Here is a 21,912-nt window from a genome sequence, read left to right as displayed (position 1 = left end):
AAGTATTTTCACTGGTAATTTCAAGCAGCGTCGAATGACAGCTGGCGTTGCGATGTCAAGCAGCCCTGCACAAAGTGTCACGTGAGGAACGGAATGGAAATGGAACAAAAATCAATTTTCTACCTAACACAATAACGTCATATGATCACAAGTGCAAATTCGCAGGGCAGATAACTTCACTGGACGGCAAGATGTTGCGGGCGATTTCCCTTTTATTTGCACTGGCTGCAGTTGGTGAGTATTTTCCGTACAAATAACGTAATCTAAGCGTTATTGCCATCCACATCGATGGCCGAAACCAGTAGAGAAGTGCGAATGTTATAAGAGCAAAAGCATAAACATAACATTTACACCCCGTACTCAAGGCTGCTGGTCGAATTGATAGTCTTTCCCGTTTGTTACAATCGAGAAAAAACAGCACCCAATGCTAATGACTATTCCTGTTTTCAGCAAACTGTGATCAACTATCCGTGCTATATTCGCCAAAAGCGGTGGAATTCAGTGGAAACAGCCGGTTGGATTCGGAATCGCTGCCGGAAGTGTTCGGAGCTGCCCTTGGCTACTCCGTTAGCCTGCCGACGGAATGGGACGGTATGGTGATAAAGGATCCTTTCAACACTGCGAACGGTGCCGTAGTGGTTGTTGCCGAGGGTCTTGAATCCGTTGCAGTCGAGGTAAGTGCGTGACGCATCGTATCGACGAGAGTGATTCACATTGCCAAACGTTTTTTTCTCCAGGGTGCCAAGAGTTATCAGCTGGACGGTAATACCGGATCCGTTGCACTCAGCGAGTTGATCCAGAAGTCGGCCGACCATCAAGGTGTCAACTTTGAGGTGGACCTGAAGGAATCGTCCGATAGCTTTGCCACTCCGCTCGGTACGGTTCAGCCAGACGATGAGGAGGTGAAGCCACAACATCTGAAACCAAAATCGAACAAAGCCGATTCAGACTTTCTACGCCAGATTGCGTTTTTGAACGGATTGAGCGATCTGCTCGTGACGTCGACCGATCGTATCCCAACGGTGCACATTGTGCGTGTATCATTCGAAGCACTGTTGGCCGCACACGAACCAAATTCTCCCGCATTGGACGAGGCAAAGAAACTGTTCGTTAATGCACTGGCAGGATTGGAAACGGCATCGGAAAAGGCATTCGATGGGGCTGTTATTGTTGGACTGGTAACGGCCAGCGAAGGTCAGTTGGTGGTTCGTTCAAAGCGTCAAGCAACACAGCCGAAACAGGAAGGTGATAATGTAAGTATTTATACTTTAGGTAGTAGCTCTATGAGACGCAACTAATCGTTTGCTGCTGTCAATATTTTATCGAAACACAGGATAACCCGATGAATTTGGCTACTAAGTATAACAGCAATTATCCAGTCATCTTCAACATCATTCTGTGGTTCAGCGTTGTGCTAGTGTTCTCGCTGCTCGCCATCTCTATTGTAATCGGCACAATGGATCCAGGTCGCGATTCCATCATCTACCGTATGACTTCCACCAGAATGAAGAAGGACAACTAAATCATTCCTTCTGCGCTGCCTGGCAGGCCATATATACGTTCCAGTCAATAGTTTGCCGGATTGTACCAACTCTACTCTGAGCACTTCATCTTAAATTAACAACGTGAAAAGGAGTGTATCGTCTGCACATAATTGGGAAAGTATTAAAACGTTCAGCTGGCCTTTATGGCCAGTCTTCAGACGCTCCTAAATCAGAGAAAGAGGTAAACCATCTGCTGGAATGTGTCTAATGCACATGCTTCATTGAATGAGAAGCTAAAATCCTACCCAAAACAGAAAGACTCTTCTTTTTTCGTCGTACATCCAACCGTCATCACGTTATATACTGCAGGCGAATTTCTTCTATCTACCTACGACCAGACGCTACCCATCGTTGTTATCGTCGTCATGCACTTTGCGTTCCCATGGGATGATGAATGAAAATACCATCATCTACTCTCCCAGAGAAAATTAACAGCGGACACATTCATCATCGCTCAACGTTCTCTCCCATGAAAAGGTGTTTCTTTGGTTTGGCCCATTATTATTATACTGAGCCTCCCTGTTGTCGTTGCCTGTGGACTATACCAACAGCCAATAGATCATGCATATGCGCTGTCCCTTTGTTTTCATTAGTTGTTGTATATTTGAGTTTCGTTCGTCGGGTGTAGAAAATAAATAAGGATAACATTCCAGAACCGTGTTGTTTGTGAAGAACTTTGTGAGTGAGAGACACTAATATTGGGAAATTCTTGCTGTCCAGCTGTTACAACCGTTGTTGGGTTTGGTTTGCCTTGCATGAAACTACGCATGAAGTCAGTTCTCTGAAGGAGAAGTACCACCTAGTCGAACTAGTAAAGTAAATCCCGATATAGTTGTACAGTCTGAATGCATTTTGACTGAAAACACACGATCATGTTTTTATCACAATTTTCTAAATCGTACATCGTATACTTTAAAAAAAAAACCTATCTCTCTTGTCCGACCAAGAATGAAGACATGAATGAAATACTGTTTAAAATAACCGTCAATAATTTTAGTTCGGATGTCGGAAACAAAATTTCATCTTGAAGTTTTATAGCAAAATTTATAGGAAGCTAACTTTATTTTTATAGCCATCTTGACAGCTGTGTCACACAGACGTGTGGTTGGGCGAATCAACAAGAAGGGAACAGACTTTGCTTTTGTTTATTTAAGTTTTACTGCAAAAAGTGCCTTATTTTTCTTAATAGCAAACACCTACCGCGCACATTGCTACCGAGTGCCTCAACAAAACTGCTGCTACATTGGCCAGAAAGGTGGCGTTCCGTTTGATAAACTGCAAACCCATCCCAGGTGCCGAGTGAGGTACGTATACGGACGGTGCTATGAGCTCATCGCACACGGTCCGATTGGATTGCGATCGTTCGTAAGATGTGGGCCAAGAATATAGCGTGTACTACCTACCTACATCCTCCCGTTCAAGGTCTTTTCGCGTTTGGGTAGTGTCTTGGCCACATATAACTGTTTCCCCAAGTTTTCCACAGTTGTTTTGCTAAATCCGCACTATCATCACACTGCACCTTTTTTGTAGTTCTTTCCGACCCCGTTGGATCACGGCCAAAAAGAAAAAGAGTTCTTCTTTATTCGGAAGTCGAGATCGGCAGAGAAAATTCGTTGATCCCAATTTAGAACATGGCTCCAGTAGCAGGGTAAGCCTTCCGTTGTGAGATCGTACACACGATCATGATGGGTGTGGTGTTAAACAACGGCATAACTAACAAACTATGCTACAATACTCACCGATGAGATGTAATTTCTAACATATGAATTATGACCAAATATGGAAAATGTTTTGCTTATTCGCCCTAAAGTGAACGCCACCTCGAAGAACAATTGAGTGGCGCAAGCTAACCGAAATATACCACATTCGCTACAGCAACACACAAAGCTTTGCTCATCTGCGGAAAAGAATTGGAATGATTTTAACATGTTTCGTGCATAATATTTCACTTTACGCTTGGGGAGTGTTAAAGCAAAACAAATACAACAGTTTCACGGCAAATTTTGTACACTACACGTTGATAAATGAGCTTGATTGATGAACGCTGTTTAATCGATCGATATACACTTTAATAACCACCTTTCTACCGATTATCACATTGTAGAGTTCCCAAATTTAAAGGTTTTTTTCGCGGTTCTTGCTCTAGCGTTCACACGGATAAAGCTAATATATAGGGAAAAAAATCAAGAAACACTCATTGTACTACCTACCAACGGCGAACACGGTTTGAAAGGGATGAGAAACGAAAACTAAAGAAACTGCTCCTGATCGCTACGAGCGTACGAAGATCACTCGGCAGCGACACAGCAAACATTCCCACAACTCGTCCCAATACGGTAATCTTGAGGTTGTTTTCTCCTTAAAAGGTGTAAATCGCCATCCGTCGTACTTTCTTTTCTCTGTGCGGGCACTGTACACGTTTACCGGTACCATCGGGAAGTTTAAAACCAACGCGGAACGCCTGGAAAACTGGCTGCCGAGTCAAGTTAAATCCTTATTGGTAAAGTAGACCACCCTGTTTTGTGTGCAGCGCACGGCAGAGTGTGTGCTGCCGTCTCGTGCATCGGTCGAAGTTGGCGTTGCATGCAGAACAAAAGTTTGCAAAGCGTCTTGATTCGTTTTGTTTGTCTGAAAACCAGACACTTTCAAGTAACAACTCACCGAGCTAAAGTAAAATAATAAATCGCCCCAAGTACATCCACCGCCGGCGGGCGTTGTTCAAGTACTGAGCCGCGGGTGACGTTTGTGTTCCATTATCGATGATAATACGCAGGAATGATTCGTTTATCGCGATTTTTTTAATCCTACCAGAAGAGGAAAAAACACAGAAGCTCGAGAAACGAGTTGTGCTCTGCTAGCCAAATGTCAGTATTTGCCAGAACCCGAACTCAGAAGTAGCACGTTCTGTTACACCGTACAACAGTGTGTAGTGTTTCCATTTTGCATCGGTCAGCAAGACAATTTACGTTCATATTTCACTCCTTGGGACCCGTAGCGCGTAAAGCTTAGCGTAAAACGCAAGCGTGATAAGTGTAACGCAAACAACACAGCGAAAGCGCTATGAGTGCACTGAAACTGAAACCACTGGAAGATTCGAACCTTTACAAGCGCCGTACTACGTCGAAGGAGAATCTACTCCAGACGGTGGGTGTTAGTGCGGTAACAGTACCCACTAACAGCGATATGTTACGTCCCAGGCCAGATCTGGATGGGACGACCACGGTCAATCAGTCACTATCGCCTCGACTTATGACAACGGGTTTGGCAGCTCAACAACCACCGCCAACACGCTCACCGATGCACAATTTTGTCTCGTATCCACAATACCCCCAGGTGGAGAATTATTATCAGCAACCGAACTCACCGATAAGAATGGCAACCAGTGGCGGCATTACGGGTGGACCCTTTACCACCACACCCCCTAGTACAGCGAACCCTTCGGCAGTGGTGGGTCCGCAAAAAAATGTACAATTCTTAACGACTGCAACGGCATCACCATCGATGGCAAACAGAACGGTGTACGATAGCAGTTCTACACCGCAGCAACGACCTGCAGTACCGTTTGAACATTCGACCAGTTCCCATGGTGTGACGGCACGCAACGAGAACGCCGACATTATTGCGCAAAAATCACCCGGAACGTATCAGAATCTGCCGACTACCGTACCGGCAACACCGACGACACCGGGCAGAAGAATGGAATCTTGGGAACAATTTGGCAGGTCTAACGTGCAAACGGTGGCAGCCGGCGGCGGGTTAGTTGTATTTTGTTTCTTTTTTTTATTGAAGAGGTGACGCGATGGGTTGTACATAGGTGCTGTGTTTGTTTGTCGTGTAAGAGCCAGTGGTGACGTGATCAGAAAATTTGGCTCACTTTCTTCAATGGTTGCTTGGTTCGCCTTACGATTGGAGGGTTTCGGGAAATGGTTTTTAAACGCTTTGAAATGAGATCATTCTTGATCGTGATTCTGTACAATTCTATACAACAAAAACACGACAAAACAAATCCGCTTAGCTAAGGGTTTTGTGATATTTGTACCTTTGCTTCTGCAACGCGCTAAAACAACAGATCGCTTTACGCTTTTGTTTCCAATGGCTGCAAGTTTCTTTCTTACGATGTTTTGCTTACCGAGTTATTTCATCAAATCATATGCTAAATTTATGTTCAGCTTCTGTACATGTTATCATCCAGACAAGTTTCCACTGTCCATTTGCTGTGGTTTATATTTTATTGGTCCATAACGGAATGATCTGTTTTTTTGCAGCGTGACCACCAACAACATGTCGCTTGGCACCATGCACTGCACCCGGTGCGATGAAGGCTTTGAGCCACACGAACGTATCGTCAACTCGAACGGGCAGCTCTGGCATACGCAGTGCTTTGTGTAAGTAGAATCTAACCACCTGCAACCATCGGAACGGTTCTGATCGATATCCATTATGTTCTAGGTGCGCCCAATGTTTCCGCCAGTTTCAGGACGGTATATTCTACGAGTTCGAGGGTCGCAAATACTGCGAGAAGGATTTCCACATCCTGTTTGCGCCGTGCTGCAACAAGTGCAACAACTTTGTAATTGGACGCGTCATCAAAGCGATGGCCGCGAACTGGCATCCGCAGTGTTTCACTTGCGAACGGTGCAGCATACCGCTGGCCGATTCGGGCTTCATACGCAATCAGAATCGGGCCCTCTGTCACGATTGTAATCGCAAGGAGAAGGAGGTCGGCCTCGGCAAGCTGGTTTGCAACAAGTGCCAGTAAGTCATCGGAGTTTTTTTTCATTTGTTTTTGCCTCGTAAAAGTGTTTTGCTTACATTTTGTTGTATTTTCTAGTGGCATTATTGATGATGCACCATTGCGCTTCCGAGGTGAAGTTTACCATGGGTATCATTTCAACTGTACGGCTTGCGGTGCCGAACTGGACTCGTCCGCACGGGAGGTGAAGAATCGCAGCGGTTACGCGGCCAATGACATGAACGAGTTGTACTGTTTGCGGTGTCACGATCGTATGGGCATTCCGATTTGTGGTGCCTGTCGGCGTCCGATCGAGGAACGAGTTGTGACCGCACTGGGAAAACACTGGCACGTAGAGGTACGTATGGGTTGAAATTTTGAAGCGCGCTCAGCATAAGGGTTAGTATATTGGATCAACTGACGACGACACACAACGGCATCAGTGCCATCGTTCGATCTCAGTTTGCGTTTTGTTACGACCCCTCTGGTTGTTCCAATGTCCTAAAGCTTGACCAGTGGTCTAAACATAAAATAATAATCTTTTCGGCACATAGGCGATCTTGTATTTGATCATCTCTAATCTAATACTGCAGCAATTAATTAATAATGGTATCATCCATGGTTAGATGAAAACATTTAGTTATTCGTTTCCATGGCAACGGTTTCCATGGTGTAATCGATCAGTCTGTAAAGAAACCATGGAGAAATGTATAGCGCTATTCAATACAAAAAGGGTATCAATATGGTCGTTCGACTCGAATGAAAACTTAAAGGTTCCACAACTAAGACTTAATAGACTCTAATTCATAATAATTAACCATACTTATGCTACCCTCTCATGTTTCCAGCACTTTGTTTGTGCCAAATGTGAAAAACCGTTCCTTGGTCATCGACACTACGAGAAGCGCGGCATGGCCTACTGTGAGACGCACTACCATCAGCTGTTCGGGAATTTGTGCTTTGTCTGCAATCAAGTCATCGCTGGCGATGGTAAGTCGTTGTGAGAAAAGAGAAACAGTACTGTTCGGCTTTTCTAACATTACATTTCTCCTACCTCTCGTGGACAGTTTTTACCGCCTTGAACAAGGCCTGGTGCGTTCATCACTTCTCCTGTTCAATCTGCGACCAGAAGCTGGATCAAAAGTCTAAATTCTTCGAGTACGACGAGAAACCAGTGTGCAAGAAATGTTACGAACGGTTCCCGAACGAGCTGCGCCGGCGTTTGCGTATTTCGCATGAAAATACTATCAAAAAGCCCGTTCCATAGGCCATATAATATCCTTCTAATCCGGAACGAATAATTACCCGTGTGTGCCAATAGGAAAAAGGAGGAAAATCAAAAGAGAATGAAACGAAAAATTAATTTCATAACAAAAGCAAACAAAAATAGGACCTTTTTTAACAATTAGCGTTTTGTTTACCGTTTGGTAGGAAACCACGAAAGTGTTCTACACACGCTACTTAGCACTAACTGATGAAGTGTAACGCATAGTGCCTTTTCATTGTGTAACAAACAGACAAGGAAGAATGTTTTTATTATCTCTCTTGATCAAATCTATATAACAAATGATGGATCTTTTTATAGTGTTCTCTATGTAGACGTTTTTTAAAAGGAATTTTAGTCAGAGTAAAACCTTAATTTAGATTGTGCAATCACGTGACATTAACTCTTCTGAACATGTATTTTGTGCAACATGTATTGGTGCTCGAATGACCAAAACGAATTCTACACATGCACACGTAACAATTGTCATTGTTTTAGTATTTTATCGTCCTTACTTATTTAAATTTACAAACTTGGCGTTATGTCAAACAGATTAGTGTACGCGGTTGAGAGGACCGCGACTAACGCAAGCTAACGGAGCGCGAGCTAGCGAATATGAGCATTTGAGTAAAACAATAATTTATGAGCTTTTGTGGAATGCATCATTTAGCGCACATGTCGCTAGAGCTAGAGCTCGCGGTAGCAGTTTTGTTCTATATTGTATGTGTGTTGTTTAATGCGTAAAACTAAAAATAAATATACTATTAACAAACAAATGACGGGTGAGCGTAAGAATGTGTACGTCCGATGAAGTGTAGCATGAACAATTCTCCTTCTTTCCGCTCGTTGAAATCTTCTATCATTTGTTCCATTGTAGTATTTCATATAAGTAGCTATCCCGTTTTCGTCTTTTAAGTAACAATTTAATACTTTCTACTACTAGTTCATCGAAGGGAAAAGGCTGAGCTGTAAGCAGTAGCGGATCAATCAACTTCAGCCCTTCGTCAAACAGATATTAGTGTGGTCGGTCGTGATATTTTCTTTGTGTAGAATGCAATTAAAACAATGAAAAAAAAAGACACATTATATTTTTCAACTCATTTATTTTTATTTTACCATTTTCTCCTACGTTCTTCTTCTTCTCTTACCTTATTTGTTACTTGTTTCTTCTTCTTTTTCTTCTTTTTTAAATTGTTTATAATCACATATGAAGCCATCGTACTAAATTTACCTTATCGCTTTCGTTTACTTATGTTTTGTATATGTATGTGTGTGTTTCTTTGTGTATGTATGTATGTGTTTGTGTGTTTTTTTTATTTTTCTTCACTTCTTCCCACTTTTGCTTTGCTTTATCTCACTTGCTTAACTTTACTAACCGTCTACTACTCGGTTTATTACTTGCCCTTAAACACATTTCTTTAAAGTTCCTTACACACACACACATTAAACGACGGCTCGTACACTTTCTTTGCGCTCTGCTCAATTCACTTATACACGCCCGTCTATTTACGTCCCTTTTTGTTATCTTTCGATGCAAATGTTTCCCAAGAATATAGAAACCGGTCCAACACCATCCCAGAGGAAGGAGGACACCATTATCCCAACCAACACTACATGTGTGTGTGTGTGTGTTGATGGATACTAAGAACCATTCAAACACACACACACACGTACTCACATGTGGATCAAGCCGGGTTCGTGAGGCGATCTTCTCCCTGCTTTATCGTATCCTTTTCCTTTTTTTACAAACATTTATTGCCACACAAGATGCCTCACACACTCTACCCTAAAATCCCATTCTCTTTCCCACTTCCTTGTTTCGTATTCCGGCCTAGTACCTTCACGCACGATGCACGAAGCACATACACAAACACACATACACACACACCCACACAAATGGTTTGTGATTAGAAAAACGCAATGCTAAAATTTAAAATGGGATTGCCCTGTTTTGTTTGTTTTGGTTTTTTACACTTGCCCACATTAACCCAAACTGCACACAAATCCACACAGCGCACACCGAACACACAGGTGGTGCTACCTGCTGTATAAAGTATTCCCATTACTTTAGCGATTCAGCAACTAATATGTGTGATGATTGCGTTGTGAATGAAAATAATTGATAATGGTTGTTTTTTCCCCCAATTAAGCTTTTAAGAAGCTAAAACATGTGAGCGTGTATGTGCGCACCCGGGGCGTGGGTTTTGGATCATGAGACACGTGTCCTTCGATTTCTTTCCTTCCTATTCCCCTCCCTCCTTCTTCCGTTTTTTTCCCTTCCTCTATCCAAGCACATCATTTCTACTTGCACAATTTATATTTTAATCGAGTTCACTTATTTACTGTTGTTTGTTTTATTTTTTTTTGTAGTTGTTGTATAAACGGCATCGTAAAACGAACAAAACAAAAACGTTTGTTATTCCTGCTCTCTGCTATTGCGCTTTCACCCACTTTTACCCCATTTAACGCTTTCTTTCGCACGTGGTTTTTTTTCTTCCTTTTTTCCGCACATTTTACATAAAGCAAAAGAGCAACGAGAACAAAAAATAGAAACGACGCCGCCTAAACACACCGTATATGCGTGCGTGTGTGTATGTCTCTGGCTCTCTGGTGTGTTATCTATCTAGGCGCAACTAGATTTCGGTTTAACGCATTGGACATAGTACACAGAAGAAAAAAAATCCTACCAAAATAACTAAATTCTAAACCAAAAAAAAATACGTTAATTCATATTAGGTCCATGAATAGACGGAACCGAATGAATGGAAAATAATTAATAATAAGAGGATCAGTAAGTAAGCCGTGTGTATCGCGGGAAGAGATACACCATACGGGGCAACAATAAGAAAACAAAACAAAAAACAATGAAATAAATGTACAGTTGATTCTATGTGGTTTTCCTATGTAATGTCGCTCCCTTTTCCCGCTGACCGTGATTTTGAACTTCGAAGAAGGCAACCACAAAAAAAGCCACAAAGAGCGTTCCCGGATTGAGAGTATTAACGCACTTACAAACAACAGTGCGCACGCTTTTTTTTGGGGTAATTTTCGGTTCATTTTCTTTCTCTCTCTCTTTCACGCGCGTTATACTACATCTCTTGCTTATTACTGTGTGGTGGGGTAGGTTCGTCGACTACTAAAACACTTCATTTGCTTCTGCTGCATGCTAGCATGAATCTCTCGCGTTTTAATCGGGCCCAACCCGTGGGCAGGAACACAACAAAAAAACAAGCAGAAGAACCGGCCCTTCATTATTCACACAGCTGTTCTCCTTTTTGGTACATTCCCTGTGTTTTGCTGGGGCATCTGATGGAGTAGTTCTGACTGAGGTGATCTACTGTATCCACAAGAAGAAAAACAAAAACAAAACCCAATCATCACCAATACCTGCAAACAACACTCAACAAGAGAGTATGTTGAAAACGAAACAAAACAAAATTAGGGAGGAAAGGAAAAACCTTCCATCCGCCGTGTGATCCTCGCGCATGATCAGATGAAGAAAACGCGCGTCTTTGCAAGCGGAACAGATAAGCCTTAATGGGTTTTGAGAGTTCCTGATAAGCCGTACTCTGCACTACTTCTACTAATGGAGAAAAAAGTAACAAATGCTATCAATTCACCAACTGTGTAAAGTGAATAGGGATTCACGCTACCCCTCTGCAATGCACAGCAAAGTCCTGCAATTCCAATACAACATTCCACACAGTCCAGAAGGAACACGGGTGTGATGTACAAAAATGATAATGATAGCATACAGGACCAAAAAAAAACGCCGATGAAAACCACGGCTTTTTCCATTAATCGCGATTGCATTTTCCAACTGTTTCTCTCTTTCTCACTACCTCAATAAGAACGTTACCTTTAAACAGGCCATCCTCATTATTATAATTATTATTAATATTAATATTCTTATTAGCATTATTATCAGCAAAATAGATTACACTTGGCCTCTTTTACATCATCCTTTCCGTCAATGCAATCATTATCGTTATTACAAGCCCCCCCCCCTTCCCCACTCCCCCCTCATCTCCCATGCCAAACTCCCCCGGCTTCTGATTCTTCATCCATCTTTGTCCTGCTTGATTTCTTCTTTGCTTTGTAATCCTTGCTGGTTTCTTAACATCCGCAATATACCGTAACCGTGCATCTCATCTCATCTCATCTCATATCTCATTGTCCATGTTATCAACACTAATCACTCTCTCCCTACTATCCCTTTATCATTCGCTTCTTTACTTGGCGCCTGGCTACTGTGTTTGTCCTCACATTCACGATGCTCTCATCATTTCTTCATCACTTGTCATATTACTAATTAATTAATATTAGCTAACACGTGTACACAGACGACGAAAAAATATCACAATGCATAAATTATGTTTATAACTCTGCGCGCGACGACGGCGGCGACGGCGGCGGCTGATGATGACGATAAATCGAACAATTTGAAATGAAACAACAAAATAATTTTGCCACCCAACAAATAGTAAAGCCGCAGCTGGAGCGGGTGAAAGAGAAGGGGAGGCAAACAAAACTAAACAAAGAAGGGTTAAAGAAAATGGCAATAAGGAAAGAGAAAACTGACGGAGCGCGCAACAAACATGTCTGGGCAGGGAAGTGATCGCACGTGTGTGTGTATGTGTGTGTGTGTGTGTGTTGTTCTTGTTGTTGTTGTTGTTGGATACTTTCTCGCACGGGGGACGAAGAAGGACTTTTCGCTAATCATCCATATACCGGCGACTTTATCTTTAGCTTGCTGTACTATAAACACGCGCCTATTAGTGTGTACCGCGTGTCATCCATGTGCATACATATTGGAATGAGAATCAGGGAAGGATTACACACACACACAAACACACGTACGAGGCGAGGTACTGTGTACAGAGGCAGCAGCAAACATAGTATTCCAGAAGAAAAAAAACATGCAAATAAACGATCATTAACAACGAAAGTGTGAAGTGATCAGACGGAACTAAAAGTCCTCCCGGCATCACTCGCGATCGTACGATCTCAAACACGATCCTTTTGATTAGTTATTCTACTTCTCACTCTCTTACTTTTTCTTGCTTACGCTGTCTGTCTTTCTTGATCGCAATGCGTTTTCTCCAAATTTTCTTGTTTGCAATTACACGCCACCTGTTCTGCTGACTGTACTTTGGTCCACCATTACTACTTGCTTCTTGAACATTCACCATCAAGTAGTAATCGACAATTTACGGTGACCGACAGACACAGCTAGGGTCCCTCTATATATTCTCTTCCAATGGATTTTCTCTACTACGAGTAGAGCTCTACTACAAAGTGTCCGCCGTTCTCCCTGCCTTTTTACTATTATCAAATACTACTATGCCACTACTACTATGCTACAACGGACACACACACGCGTACACGGCGTACTAATAACGATTAGATAGCTTTCCTTCTTCTTCTTTGAAGTTTGTATGCCTCCCCTCACCTCCACGTCCCCACTCTTGTGCTTCGCGATCATTACGCCAAATACACTCACACACACACACATCAACATAAGATCAACATAAGATCAACATCTTCCCATCGTTATCTACCATCGATGATGATGATGGTTTGCGTTGGCATCGATTGCATTCGATGTCGAGCGTGCATTGTTGTTGTGTCCACTGCCATTATCGTGAATCGCTCCTGCATGAGAGGAAGCTACGGCAGCAACTGTACCGCCATTAGTGGAACCACTGCACGTCGGCTGACGTCTTAGCTGCGAATGTACGTGATGATGATGGTGGTGATGGTGATGGTGATGTTGCTGCTGCTGTGCCGCACCACCGGGGTGCTGGTTACCGGCAACACCACCAGCAGCGAGCATTAAACTGCCACCTCCTGCACCTGCTCCTGCGCTGCCACCTCTCCTTCCGACGGAGGATGCAGCATTAAGATATTGCTTCAGGTGACTGTGTTGCTGCTGCTGCTGCTGCTGGTGTGAGGATGCCGGCTGGTGACCGACAACAGCACCACCTTTGGACGCACCGGTACCAGCAGCCACGAGCACAGCCGCTGCAGAGGTTCCCATTTCGAGCTGTTGGCGCAACTGTGAGTACGAGTTGAGAGTGTTGGTGCCGTTGCTGCCCGTGTTACTGCTTGTGCTGCCCGTCGCACGTCCGCTGTGATTATGACGTGCAGTACCACCTCCTCCACCGGTAGCCATAATCAGATTCCTTCCGATCGTGGCAACAGTTACAGCGTCCGCTACAGCAGCCGCCACAGCATTTGCCAATCCGGCAGCAATATCGTTAACCACCACGTTCACGATGGGCGATATTACCTTCGGGCAGGCCGAAATATCACTCCCCTCACTACGATTGCTGCTAGCTGGTGGCGATGAGGCTATGGCAACATTGCTTCCTAGTTTTGTCTTCTTCTGGGTGGCTGCTGCTGCTGCTGCTACCACCACTAACGGTGGTTGATGCAGTTCGCTCTTATTGCCAATCACTTCATCTGCTACTGCTGCCAGAGCAGAAGGTTTTGGTACTGCCACCGTGCCCCGACACACGGACGATGAACTCGAGGACGGGGGAGATGGTAATGGGAGCTGCTGTTTGGTGCTGCTCGTGAGATGATTGATCAGCAATGATGATGCCGTAGTACCGGTAGTAGCCACCGTTGAAGATTGTACCAAGATCGGTGAAGAGGACGACGCTAAGGATAACGCTGCTGGTGGTGGTGGTGATAGTAGCTGCTGCTGTTGGTAGCCATGCGATTGTGAAGATGCGGACGTTCGGCTAGCGGACGACGAATGTGATGTCAGCAGTAGTGCCGCCGCCAGTGCCGGAGCAGACGGAGAGGTGGTCGAAGATGCCAACGTACAACAGCCAGGTGAGGACGAAGACGACACAGCTGGTTGGGCGGGAGTGGAACGCGGGGATAGCATGGGGAGTATTGCCGTGTTGTTGTTGTTGCTGCTGCTGCTGCTGCTGGAACTTGGTGATGATAACGTGGACGATGAGGATGGTGATGACGGTAATGGAGGCGATGTTGTTGACATCACGGCATTTACGGATGTCAACATTTTATTTCAGCTCATCTTCACCCGTTTGCGCGGGGGCCCGATCGGTGGTATCTGTTGCGTTGCCAGCGCCCGGTACGCTTCGTTTAGCAGATGCGGATGGGTCGCCACCATGTTTTTCCAACCAACCGTCTCCACCACGTCCGTCGCATGACTGCTAAGAGGCAGCAAATGCATAGACAAGGGAAAGAGGCACGAGAAAAAAGAAAGATAAAAATAAACATTCACATGAATACCAGGTGCAAAAGAGAGAAGTAAAGGTAAAAATGCATTGTCGAAATGCAACTTACGTGTTGATGAAGTCTATCGTTTGCGCCTTCAGCTGATCGGCACTGTGCAGATCGGCCAGGATTAGTGTTTCGGCCGCCGTTTCGACCGACAGATTAACACAGAGCGCTTCCTCACACATCACCTTCAGCTTGTCGAGGGCGTACTTGTCCGCCGCCGCCAACAGATCGTCCGCCATCTTGTCCAGGTTGGGTGCCTTCCCCGTGTAGATAAACCGCAGCATTTCTTTTAATACTTCGTGGTCCACGTCCGTGATCGCGACCCGGTTTTGCTTTCGTTCTTCCATCTCGTGCTCGAACATAGCGGCAAATACGGGACTGCGTGCTATTTTGTTGCGAGGGAAGAAAACGAAATGAGTATAGTACATTTTTATTTCCAACCTTATACATTGGAGTTAGTGTTGAATCAAACAGCTCCTACAGGCGAACTGAGCTGATTTCATTACGGTGAGTTAGACAAACTATAAATATTTATTGCTTTGGTTCAAGATTCGATGCATTACCTGCTAGTATTGCTTTGTGCACCTGAAATTCCCGACCACCGACTGCCAGTGTGACATCGCTGAATTTTTCGTTGTCAAACAGTGTCCCTAGATCCTCGGACAGCTTGCATTCTGGCACTTTGAATTGGATGATGTTGCTTTGGCCGGAAATGTTCACACTATCGGCCACTACGCTGACCTGTGGAAATAAAATGGCAACGAAAGAAAGAAGTTAGTGACTGTAATTGCTAAGAACCATCAGCATGCTTTCGTCCGTACCTCGCAGAATATCGTTAGTTTGTCTTCCGGCAGCAAACCGTTCGCCTCGTCCAGCAGAAAATCTCGCCGGATGAACTTTTTGAAGCCCCAGTCCTTGCCCTGCACGAACCGGTACGCTCGTTGCGATTCCATCGCCTTCGTTTCCTCGCGTTTGGCGTTGAGGATTGAAAATTTGAACTTGGCCCGGACTTCCGACTTATTGCAGGACACCAGCAGCAGGTAGAGGGAGAGATAGTCTTTGCTTTCCTCGTCGAGACCTTTTGGATTGACGCGCAAGCACCTAAACACAGAAGATAATTAGTATCATTGTAAAATGGTTATTATTTATTTCACTCATTAAATTTATCTGTTTATCGCCCAGCGAGTGTGTAATACCAACACGAAAACTTAACCCAACAATTCCTTTCTAGTACTTACAAATTACCCTTCGTAACAGACTACGTGAACAAGAGATGAATCATACAACCCACACTCACAGGGAAAGGAGTTTATGTTGCCAAAAATGGTCACAACTGAACCCTTGAAAGCTTATCACACCTTATTTCCCATCGTGTGACACGACATGATGATGGTTGTGAGTAAAATGGAAAGAAGCAGGAAAAATCATCCCACCAAACAAACAACTAACCAAACGAACAAAAAAAATGCAAACCCTCGCGCATATAACCTTTGTACTTTCTACACGGAAATGACAGCAACCGACTTTCTATACGGATCTGTTGCACGAACACCCCCGTCTGATGGAGCACGAGCGAGCGTGCCCCTTCGGATCGATGAGGCACTTTTTCCGGAGAAATTTCATTCGGTGAAAGGATCATCGAAAAATCTGCAGAAAAAACCCCAAAGATCCTTGGCTTCACATGGGGTAGATGATGATTGGCCTTTAATGGCGATTCTCGCTCTCTCTCTATCTCTCTCTCTCTTCTTTTCTTTACAGCAATGTCTGGCCTGAGCACACACATAACGCGAATGATTGATCGCAAACGAATGGGAACGCGCGAATTTCATAACTCCTCTCTATCAATAATAATCATCCCTCCTTCAGTTTATTTAACGTTTGTTATAGCTCCTTTTGTATTTGACTCTAAAAACAATCTTTCATCTTTAATTAAAAAGCTAATAGAAAACAATTTAAAAAAACATTCAAGGTGGTTAATTTGAACCCAAATCGAGCAGTGTCGTTCAACCGTGTGCATTAACGATATTGCCATTATTTCACCGACTCATGGCGGTGTACAGGGAATGGTAATTTCGACTTGATCCTAGTTTGCATTACCCGATTTAGCTTCGAATGTGATTTACTCACCATTTTAGCTTATCATTAGCACCCGCGGAGAATGTGGAGGATTTCAGCACTTCACCCATCTCTTCCCGGCAGAAGCTGAAATTGTTGATCGTCCACATGTAGCTGAATTTGACCACTTTGACCTGTGTAATGAAGGAAAAAGAAGAAAGAATAGAAAATATTTATTAAAAATTATGCAACACTAAATGAAGATAAATATGCAAAGTTACTGTCAACTAAAATAAGTAAGATCAAAATAAATTGTAAACACCAGGATTCGTAAGAGATAAAAACGAGAGATGACAATGATTTAAATAACATTGTACAAATCTGTTACAATTATGCATCAACACGAAATATTCACGCTACTACGAAAGTTAACTATTTTTACCATTCTCTTCACTTCCCACCCATTATGTTATGTTTTTTTTTTAAATCAAAATCACACCCAAAACGTGACACAACTTCACACATCTTCCGCTTTTGAGTGACCCGTAGCGAGCTCATCTCTGTTTTGCAACCATATCCCCATTCATCGAACAGCAGCAGCGGCAGCACCCGAACAAAAGTCCCCGTTTCAAAGCAGAAACAATGAAACAAAAAATCCTGCAGCAAGCATAAATTACAAAAGGTTACCAGATTTTGGCGCGCATGCGAAAGCAGGAAGCGCGAAGCATTTCGCGCCATACGACAGCGTTACATTCGACGCGAAAGAGAGTATCTGAGAGAGAGAGGGAGAGAGTGAAAGAAAAGCCAAATATGAAAGGCCACAAGCAGACGGCAGGAAAAGTTTCATATTCCATTCCGATTTTTGCCATACACAGCATGGTTGAAGGCCAAAGGGGATGGGGTGTTGGGATGCATATGAGGGTGGCGCTTCTTTTCTTTTATTTTTAAATTTCTCTCCACGACACACGTCTTAAGCAGGGGGAATGCTTAAAAGTAGTAGCTTGGCAAACTGGCGGCTGGCTGGGTTTGCTTGCGCACCCGGTGTTAGGTAACCAATATTTTAATTTGCTTCCCCTCTTTGCTCCACATCGCCCCAACCTTACTTTCCAACTACACACACACACTCCTACACAGCCCACAGCAGACGGAAGCCTTTTTCCATCCATCCAGCTGCGAATGGTGGACGTGGTGTGCGGGCTGAGGGAAAGAAAGTCACCGCCGAAAGAGATGAGAGTGAAAAGAGAAGGTAGAGAGAAAACGTGCCTTCCACCAAAGAGTTGTGGCGCCTCGATCACCTTTTTAGGCCGAGACGCTAGACGAAGAAGACGGAGACAAACAATCAACCCTCACATCTCATTCTGATCGAGCATTTTGAGCAACAATAATAACAAAAGCGAAATAAAGAAAGAGAGAAACAAAGAGCGAAATGGTAAACATTAAAGCAAAACAAAACAAAATGGACAAAATAAAACACACACAAACACGCAAGCGAAGATTGCGATCGTTTGCAGACTTTTTCTCCAAAGCGGATCGGAAGAAAGTGTTCGCGAGTGAGATTCCTTTCTCGCTTCATCACAAAGAAATGGACGGAGTTGGTAACGATTATGTAAAAGTAGAGAGTGTGGTTTGGTGAAAAAGAAATGTCTGGCCCCAACCTCCCTCTCCTTTCTTCAATTCCTCCATACAGCATTTGGGGTGGTTAGGACAAACTGCAATGTCTGGGTTGTTTCACACACCCACCATCCACCTCCCCCTCCCACCCCCCCCCCCCTTTTCTTCTCTTCCTCTTTTGTTTTAACGTTTATCATCGGGAATATCCATCTCCATATTGCTTCCCTTCTTGTTCAACGCGCGCGATCACTACCACAATTGATCCGATCACTACCATTTTGTGGTGGTTGCTAGAAGATGGCGCGAGGCGTGAGGAAATAGTACACGTAACAACTGTCCCTCTCACCTTCCCCCGCTGGAAAGTGTGTTCACACCCGCCCTTCCGAGATGAAAGTGAAAACCTCTCTATTATCAATCGAAAAAAGCGGATGATGGAATGGAACCTTTCCTTTCGATAGTTGGTCGTCACTAGGTAGATGTTGCAGTAGTTTAGCTTCATCTTGAACACGTATTTCCGCTCCTCGAGATCATCGTCCGTTTCCTTCGGACCTTCATCGGTAGCTTCTGTCATGGTACGGGTGGTGATGGTGGTCGTCGTTGCCGGAGAACGATTCAAACGACCCGCTAGGACTGCCGAATCGTTAACCGCAGCACCGCCGTTTGTTGTTGTACTGGAAGGTAGATGGTGGTGATGGTGCTGCTGCTGGTTGGAGGAACTAGACGCCATGGAGGTGTCGGTGCTGGCAGGATCATGTCCTTCACCAGCTTCGGAAGCAATTGCCGCATCATCACCGGGTTTGGCAATGGTTGTCGTGGCCATGTACGTTGCGGTCAGGATACGCCGGCGTGGAGGTCGTGGAGGTATTACAATGGGGGGCACTAGGAACGCGGCACTACTGCTAGTACTTATGCTACTATTATTGCCACCAGCAGTCGAACCGGCCGGAGCCGTTGCGATGGCGATAGTTCTCGTCCGCATGGTGGTGGTTGCCGTTTCCACACATTTGTCAGCCATTGCCGGATTATACACTTGTGGATTCTGCACAAACCAACTTCAATTCACCTAAAACTCATGAACGCTTTAACACTCTTGCACTTCCGGTACATTCAGAAACACCTAAGCTATTCTGAATTTATTCTAATCTTCGTCGCTTTACGCGCCTAAATGTAGGCAACACGCAATACAAGATGCAGGATTGTAATAGAACACTTATAACGAAGGAACACACATACACTACACACTTTGGTGAGGATTAAAATCAGATTTCAAGTAATGATAAACTTTAAAAACAACAAAACACATCACAGCAATACGCCAAGAAAGGTGGTATCATAAATGCACACAGGAACGGATGAGATACAGGAAAACATACACTCTACTCGATCGAACACATCAGCGTTAAGTGACTAACTGGCAGAGGATTAACAGGAGCAGATGAATCGCATGCTTTGGTGGGACGATCACATACACACACACACACACGCACACGGGCTACTGGTGACTTCAAGAGACAGAAAAACCAGACAAGCACACTTCGACAAGCTCGAAAGGATAAAACATAACCTGCTGAATCTAGCAGCTGCTTAAAAAAAAGTTGCACGCACGTACACAATTTTCTTAAACAATGCGACGCACAACAAACACACGAACAAGCCGCGGCGACAGGCCAACCGATCGTGTTCGCGCGCACTACCCGGGGACAACACTATTGCGGGCTCCAGCAACACTCTTTTGCTGACACACTCGGCGAACGACTTCAAGACACTGTTGGGCCTCTGCAGTTTGTTGTGGTGATCGTCCTACCGCAGAGCTCCACGGACCATCTGGGAGTGAGAGTGTGCGCCATTGGCTTTCCGGTGGCTCCTCTCCATCAGGTACAGAGTATTGCCTCCCACCGCACAATGAAGCTTCCAAAACCATTTCACTCTCGCTGGGCAATGGTTTCTCTCGCATGCGCTTCCCTTCCTGTGGCTTTCTCGTCGTGATGCGTGGTGGTGGGTGCGAAGCGTGGCGGCCCTGTGTTACCGCATTCGATGGCGTCTGACCCCACCCTTCCATCTACTGCCACCTACTCCGTCCCCAACCACACTCCACACACCAGAGCAGACTCTTTCACTTTCACAACGCATGCAACAGCAAGAGGTTGATTTGGCATTTCAGAAGAAGACAAAAAAAACTTCCCTCTCCCTTTCGTGTCTGTTGATCTTCTTTCTGTTCAGTGTGAAGCGCATACAGTGACCAAGGAGACAGATACCCTCAAACCATCCTCCTTTCCAGCTAATCTCATTTTCAAAAAGACTAGACAAACAAATGCACTATTACACTTTCATTCACAGATCCATCATCAACATTTCATTTCGAAGCATTATTTTACGGGAGGGATAAAAATGAGTAAAAGCCCCAAAAAACAGGACAAAGGATGATTCTCCTCTTCTTCCGCGCTTCGCGATCACATCACAGACACACCGTGAACGCTCGAAGCTGGCGCGAAACAGGAAGTGAGAGTGTGTAATCTATTTCCGGTAAAAGTAAGTTACTTCTCCTTCTGATTTAACATCAATTTGGCTAACTAAACAGGATATCTCAGGCTTTACTGATTGCACACATACTACACGCTTGGTTCGATCGATCGGCAGAAAAGAAGGGGTCCATGGTAGACACTGGGGCACGCTTCAAAAAGAGAAATGATCAAAGGAGAAAGGAAACACGATCCAGAGCTTCAGCTATTGAGAGGACCATTACTTGCGCGAAGAGTCAGCGAAACAACAAAAAAATCCACCCCAAACAATGCAAAAAAGGAAACCTCACATTTTTTTTCTTCACTACCCTCCCTCCCCTTCAATTCCACCCCCCTGACTACACCATCATCCTATCCGGCGTTTCACCCTTACACAACATCACCATTCGGTGGTGCACGCGACTTGGCGCGATCATCCACGGCACCCTCTCTCGTCGGCACCCGAAACCATTATGTAAGCGGAGAAATGTAGAGAAGATAGAGAGAAAAAGATAAACAGAAGAAGGTTAAAAACGTGTTACAGCTGCGGGAATTGGCGATCAGCAACGGGCGCCTCCATTACCTTCTGCGCCATAACTTTCTGCTATAAAAAAACAGGCTGAAGTAAATCAATTCGAAACAGAGAAAAATGGTGTGCGTAAAATATGAGCGTTATTTTTGTTGAAGATCGTATTTAAGTTTAACAAGATCGGTACACAATTTTCTTAGATTTGATGTTGAATTGACAAATAATAAAAACGTCGTTTTAATTGATATATTTATTCTTACATATATCTTGAGTTGGGAATCTATTTCGTTTTGATGTAACATTCATTTAGAGATTAAGTTTCTATCGTATTTAACTTCTTGCTTAAGGGACATAACCATAGTACTTTGTCGATTCCAACATTACAGGGTTTTTGAGCTGAAAATGTAGGTTGAAATCCT

General features: G+C 44.2%; 4 protein-coding genes across 11 annotated transcripts in view; 2 read left to right on the top strand and 2 right to left on the bottom strand.

Annotated features, from left to right (window-relative positions):
- Positions 1-95: 95 nt before the first annotated feature.
- LOC125760654 (ATPase H(+)-transporting accessory protein 2) lies at positions 96-2,199 on the top strand. The gene is made up of 4 exons (XM_049421014.1): positions 96-234; positions 451-674; positions 738-1,253; positions 1,334-2,199. The coding sequence occupies exons 1-4, from the start codon at positions 192-194 to the stop codon at positions 1,520-1,522; spliced, it is 972 nt and encodes a 323-aa protein (XP_049276971.1). The 5' UTR covers positions 96-191; the 3' UTR covers positions 1,523-2,199.
- Positions 2,200-2,609: 410 nt separating this feature from the next.
- Positions 2,610-8,316, top strand: LOC125760649 (LIM and senescent cell antigen-like-containing domain protein 1). 3 transcript variants are annotated; one of them, XM_049421002.1, is made up of 7 exons: positions 2,610-2,848; positions 4,878-5,299; positions 5,810-5,929; positions 5,994-6,299; positions 6,376-6,634; positions 7,125-7,266; positions 7,344-8,316. In XM_049421002.1, exons 2-7 carry the CDS (start codon positions 4,917-4,919, stop codon positions 7,541-7,543), a joined length of 1,410 nt encoding a protein of 469 aa, XP_049276959.1. In that variant the 5' UTR covers positions 2,610-2,848; positions 4,878-4,916; the 3' UTR covers positions 7,544-8,316. The 3 variants fall into 3 exon arrangements, with proteins under 3 accessions (XP_049276959.1, XP_049276960.1, XP_049276961.1); XM_049421003.1 differs by lacking the exon at positions 4,878-5,299 and adding an exon at positions 3,075-3,192; XM_049421004.1 differs by lacking the exon at positions 4,878-5,299.
- Positions 8,317-9,870: 1,554 nt separating this feature from the next.
- LOC125760648 (uncharacterized) lies at positions 9,871-14,576 on the bottom strand. Its single transcript, XM_049421001.1, has one exon. The coding sequence runs from the start codon at positions 14,574-14,576 to the stop codon at positions 13,098-13,100; it is 1,479 nt and encodes a 492-aa protein (XP_049276958.1). The 3' UTR covers positions 9,871-13,097.
- A 6-nt stretch (positions 14,577-14,582) lies between these two features.
- Positions 14,583-21,912, bottom strand: part of LOC125760651 (protein roadkill) — a 72,928-nt gene continuing 65,598 nt past the window's right edge. For 5 of the 6 annotated variants that reach the window (XM_049421011.1, XM_049421010.1, XM_049421008.1 and 2 more), the window contains 5 exons: positions 16,928-17,049; positions 15,622-15,901; positions 15,364-15,541; positions 14,864-15,185; positions 14,583-14,730 (listed from right to left, as the gene is read on the bottom strand). In XM_049421011.1, the coding sequence (XP_049276968.1) occupies positions 14,583-14,730; positions 14,864-15,185; positions 15,364-15,541; positions 15,622-15,901; positions 16,928-17,049 (1,050 nt within the window). The remainder of the gene's footprint in view (positions 14,731-14,863; positions 15,186-15,363; positions 15,542-15,621; positions 15,902-16,927; positions 17,050-21,912) is intronic. The other variant, XM_049421005.1, reaches the window with a different exon arrangement.

The sequence above is a fragment of the Anopheles funestus genome, chromosome 2RL (assembly GCF_943734845.2).
Source record: "Anopheles funestus chromosome 2RL, idAnoFuneDA-416_04, whole genome shotgun sequence".
NCBI classification, from domain to species: Eukaryota; Metazoa; Arthropoda; class Insecta; order Diptera; family Culicidae; genus Anopheles; species Anopheles funestus.
Note: the sequence above shows the minus strand (reverse complement) of the source record. Positions and strands in the feature narration are given on the sequence as shown.

Excerpts from the sequence above, each read along its gene's own strand:
- LOC125760654 (XM_049421014.1), top strand. The coding sequence starts at position 192 with ATGTTGCGGGCGATTTCCCTTTTATTTGCACTGGCTGCAGTTG. Across the intron at positions 235-450 it reads ATTTGCACTGGCTGCAGTTG|CAAACTGTGATCAACTATCC; the intron begins GTGAGTATTTTC and ends TCCTGTTTTCAG. Across the intron at positions 675-737 it reads TTGAATCCGTTGCAGTCGAG|GGTGCCAAGAGTTATCAGCT; the intron begins GTAAGTGCGTGA and ends TTTTTTCTCCAG.
- LOC125760648 (XM_049421001.1), bottom strand. The coding sequence starts at position 14,576 with ATGTTGACATCCGTAAATGCCGTGATGTCAACAACATCGCCTCCATTA.
- LOC125760649 (XM_049421002.1), top strand. The coding sequence starts at position 4,917 with ATGGCAACCAGTGGCGGCATTACGGGTGGACCCTTTACCACCACACCC. Across the intron at positions 5,930-5,993 it reads TGGCATACGCAGTGCTTTGT|GTGCGCCCAATGTTTCCGCC; the intron begins GTAAGTAGAATC and ends ATTATGTTCTAG. Across the intron at positions 7,267-7,343 it reads TCAAGTCATCGCTGGCGATG|TTTTTACCGCCTTGAACAAG; the intron begins GTAAGTCGTTGT and ends TCTCGTGGACAG.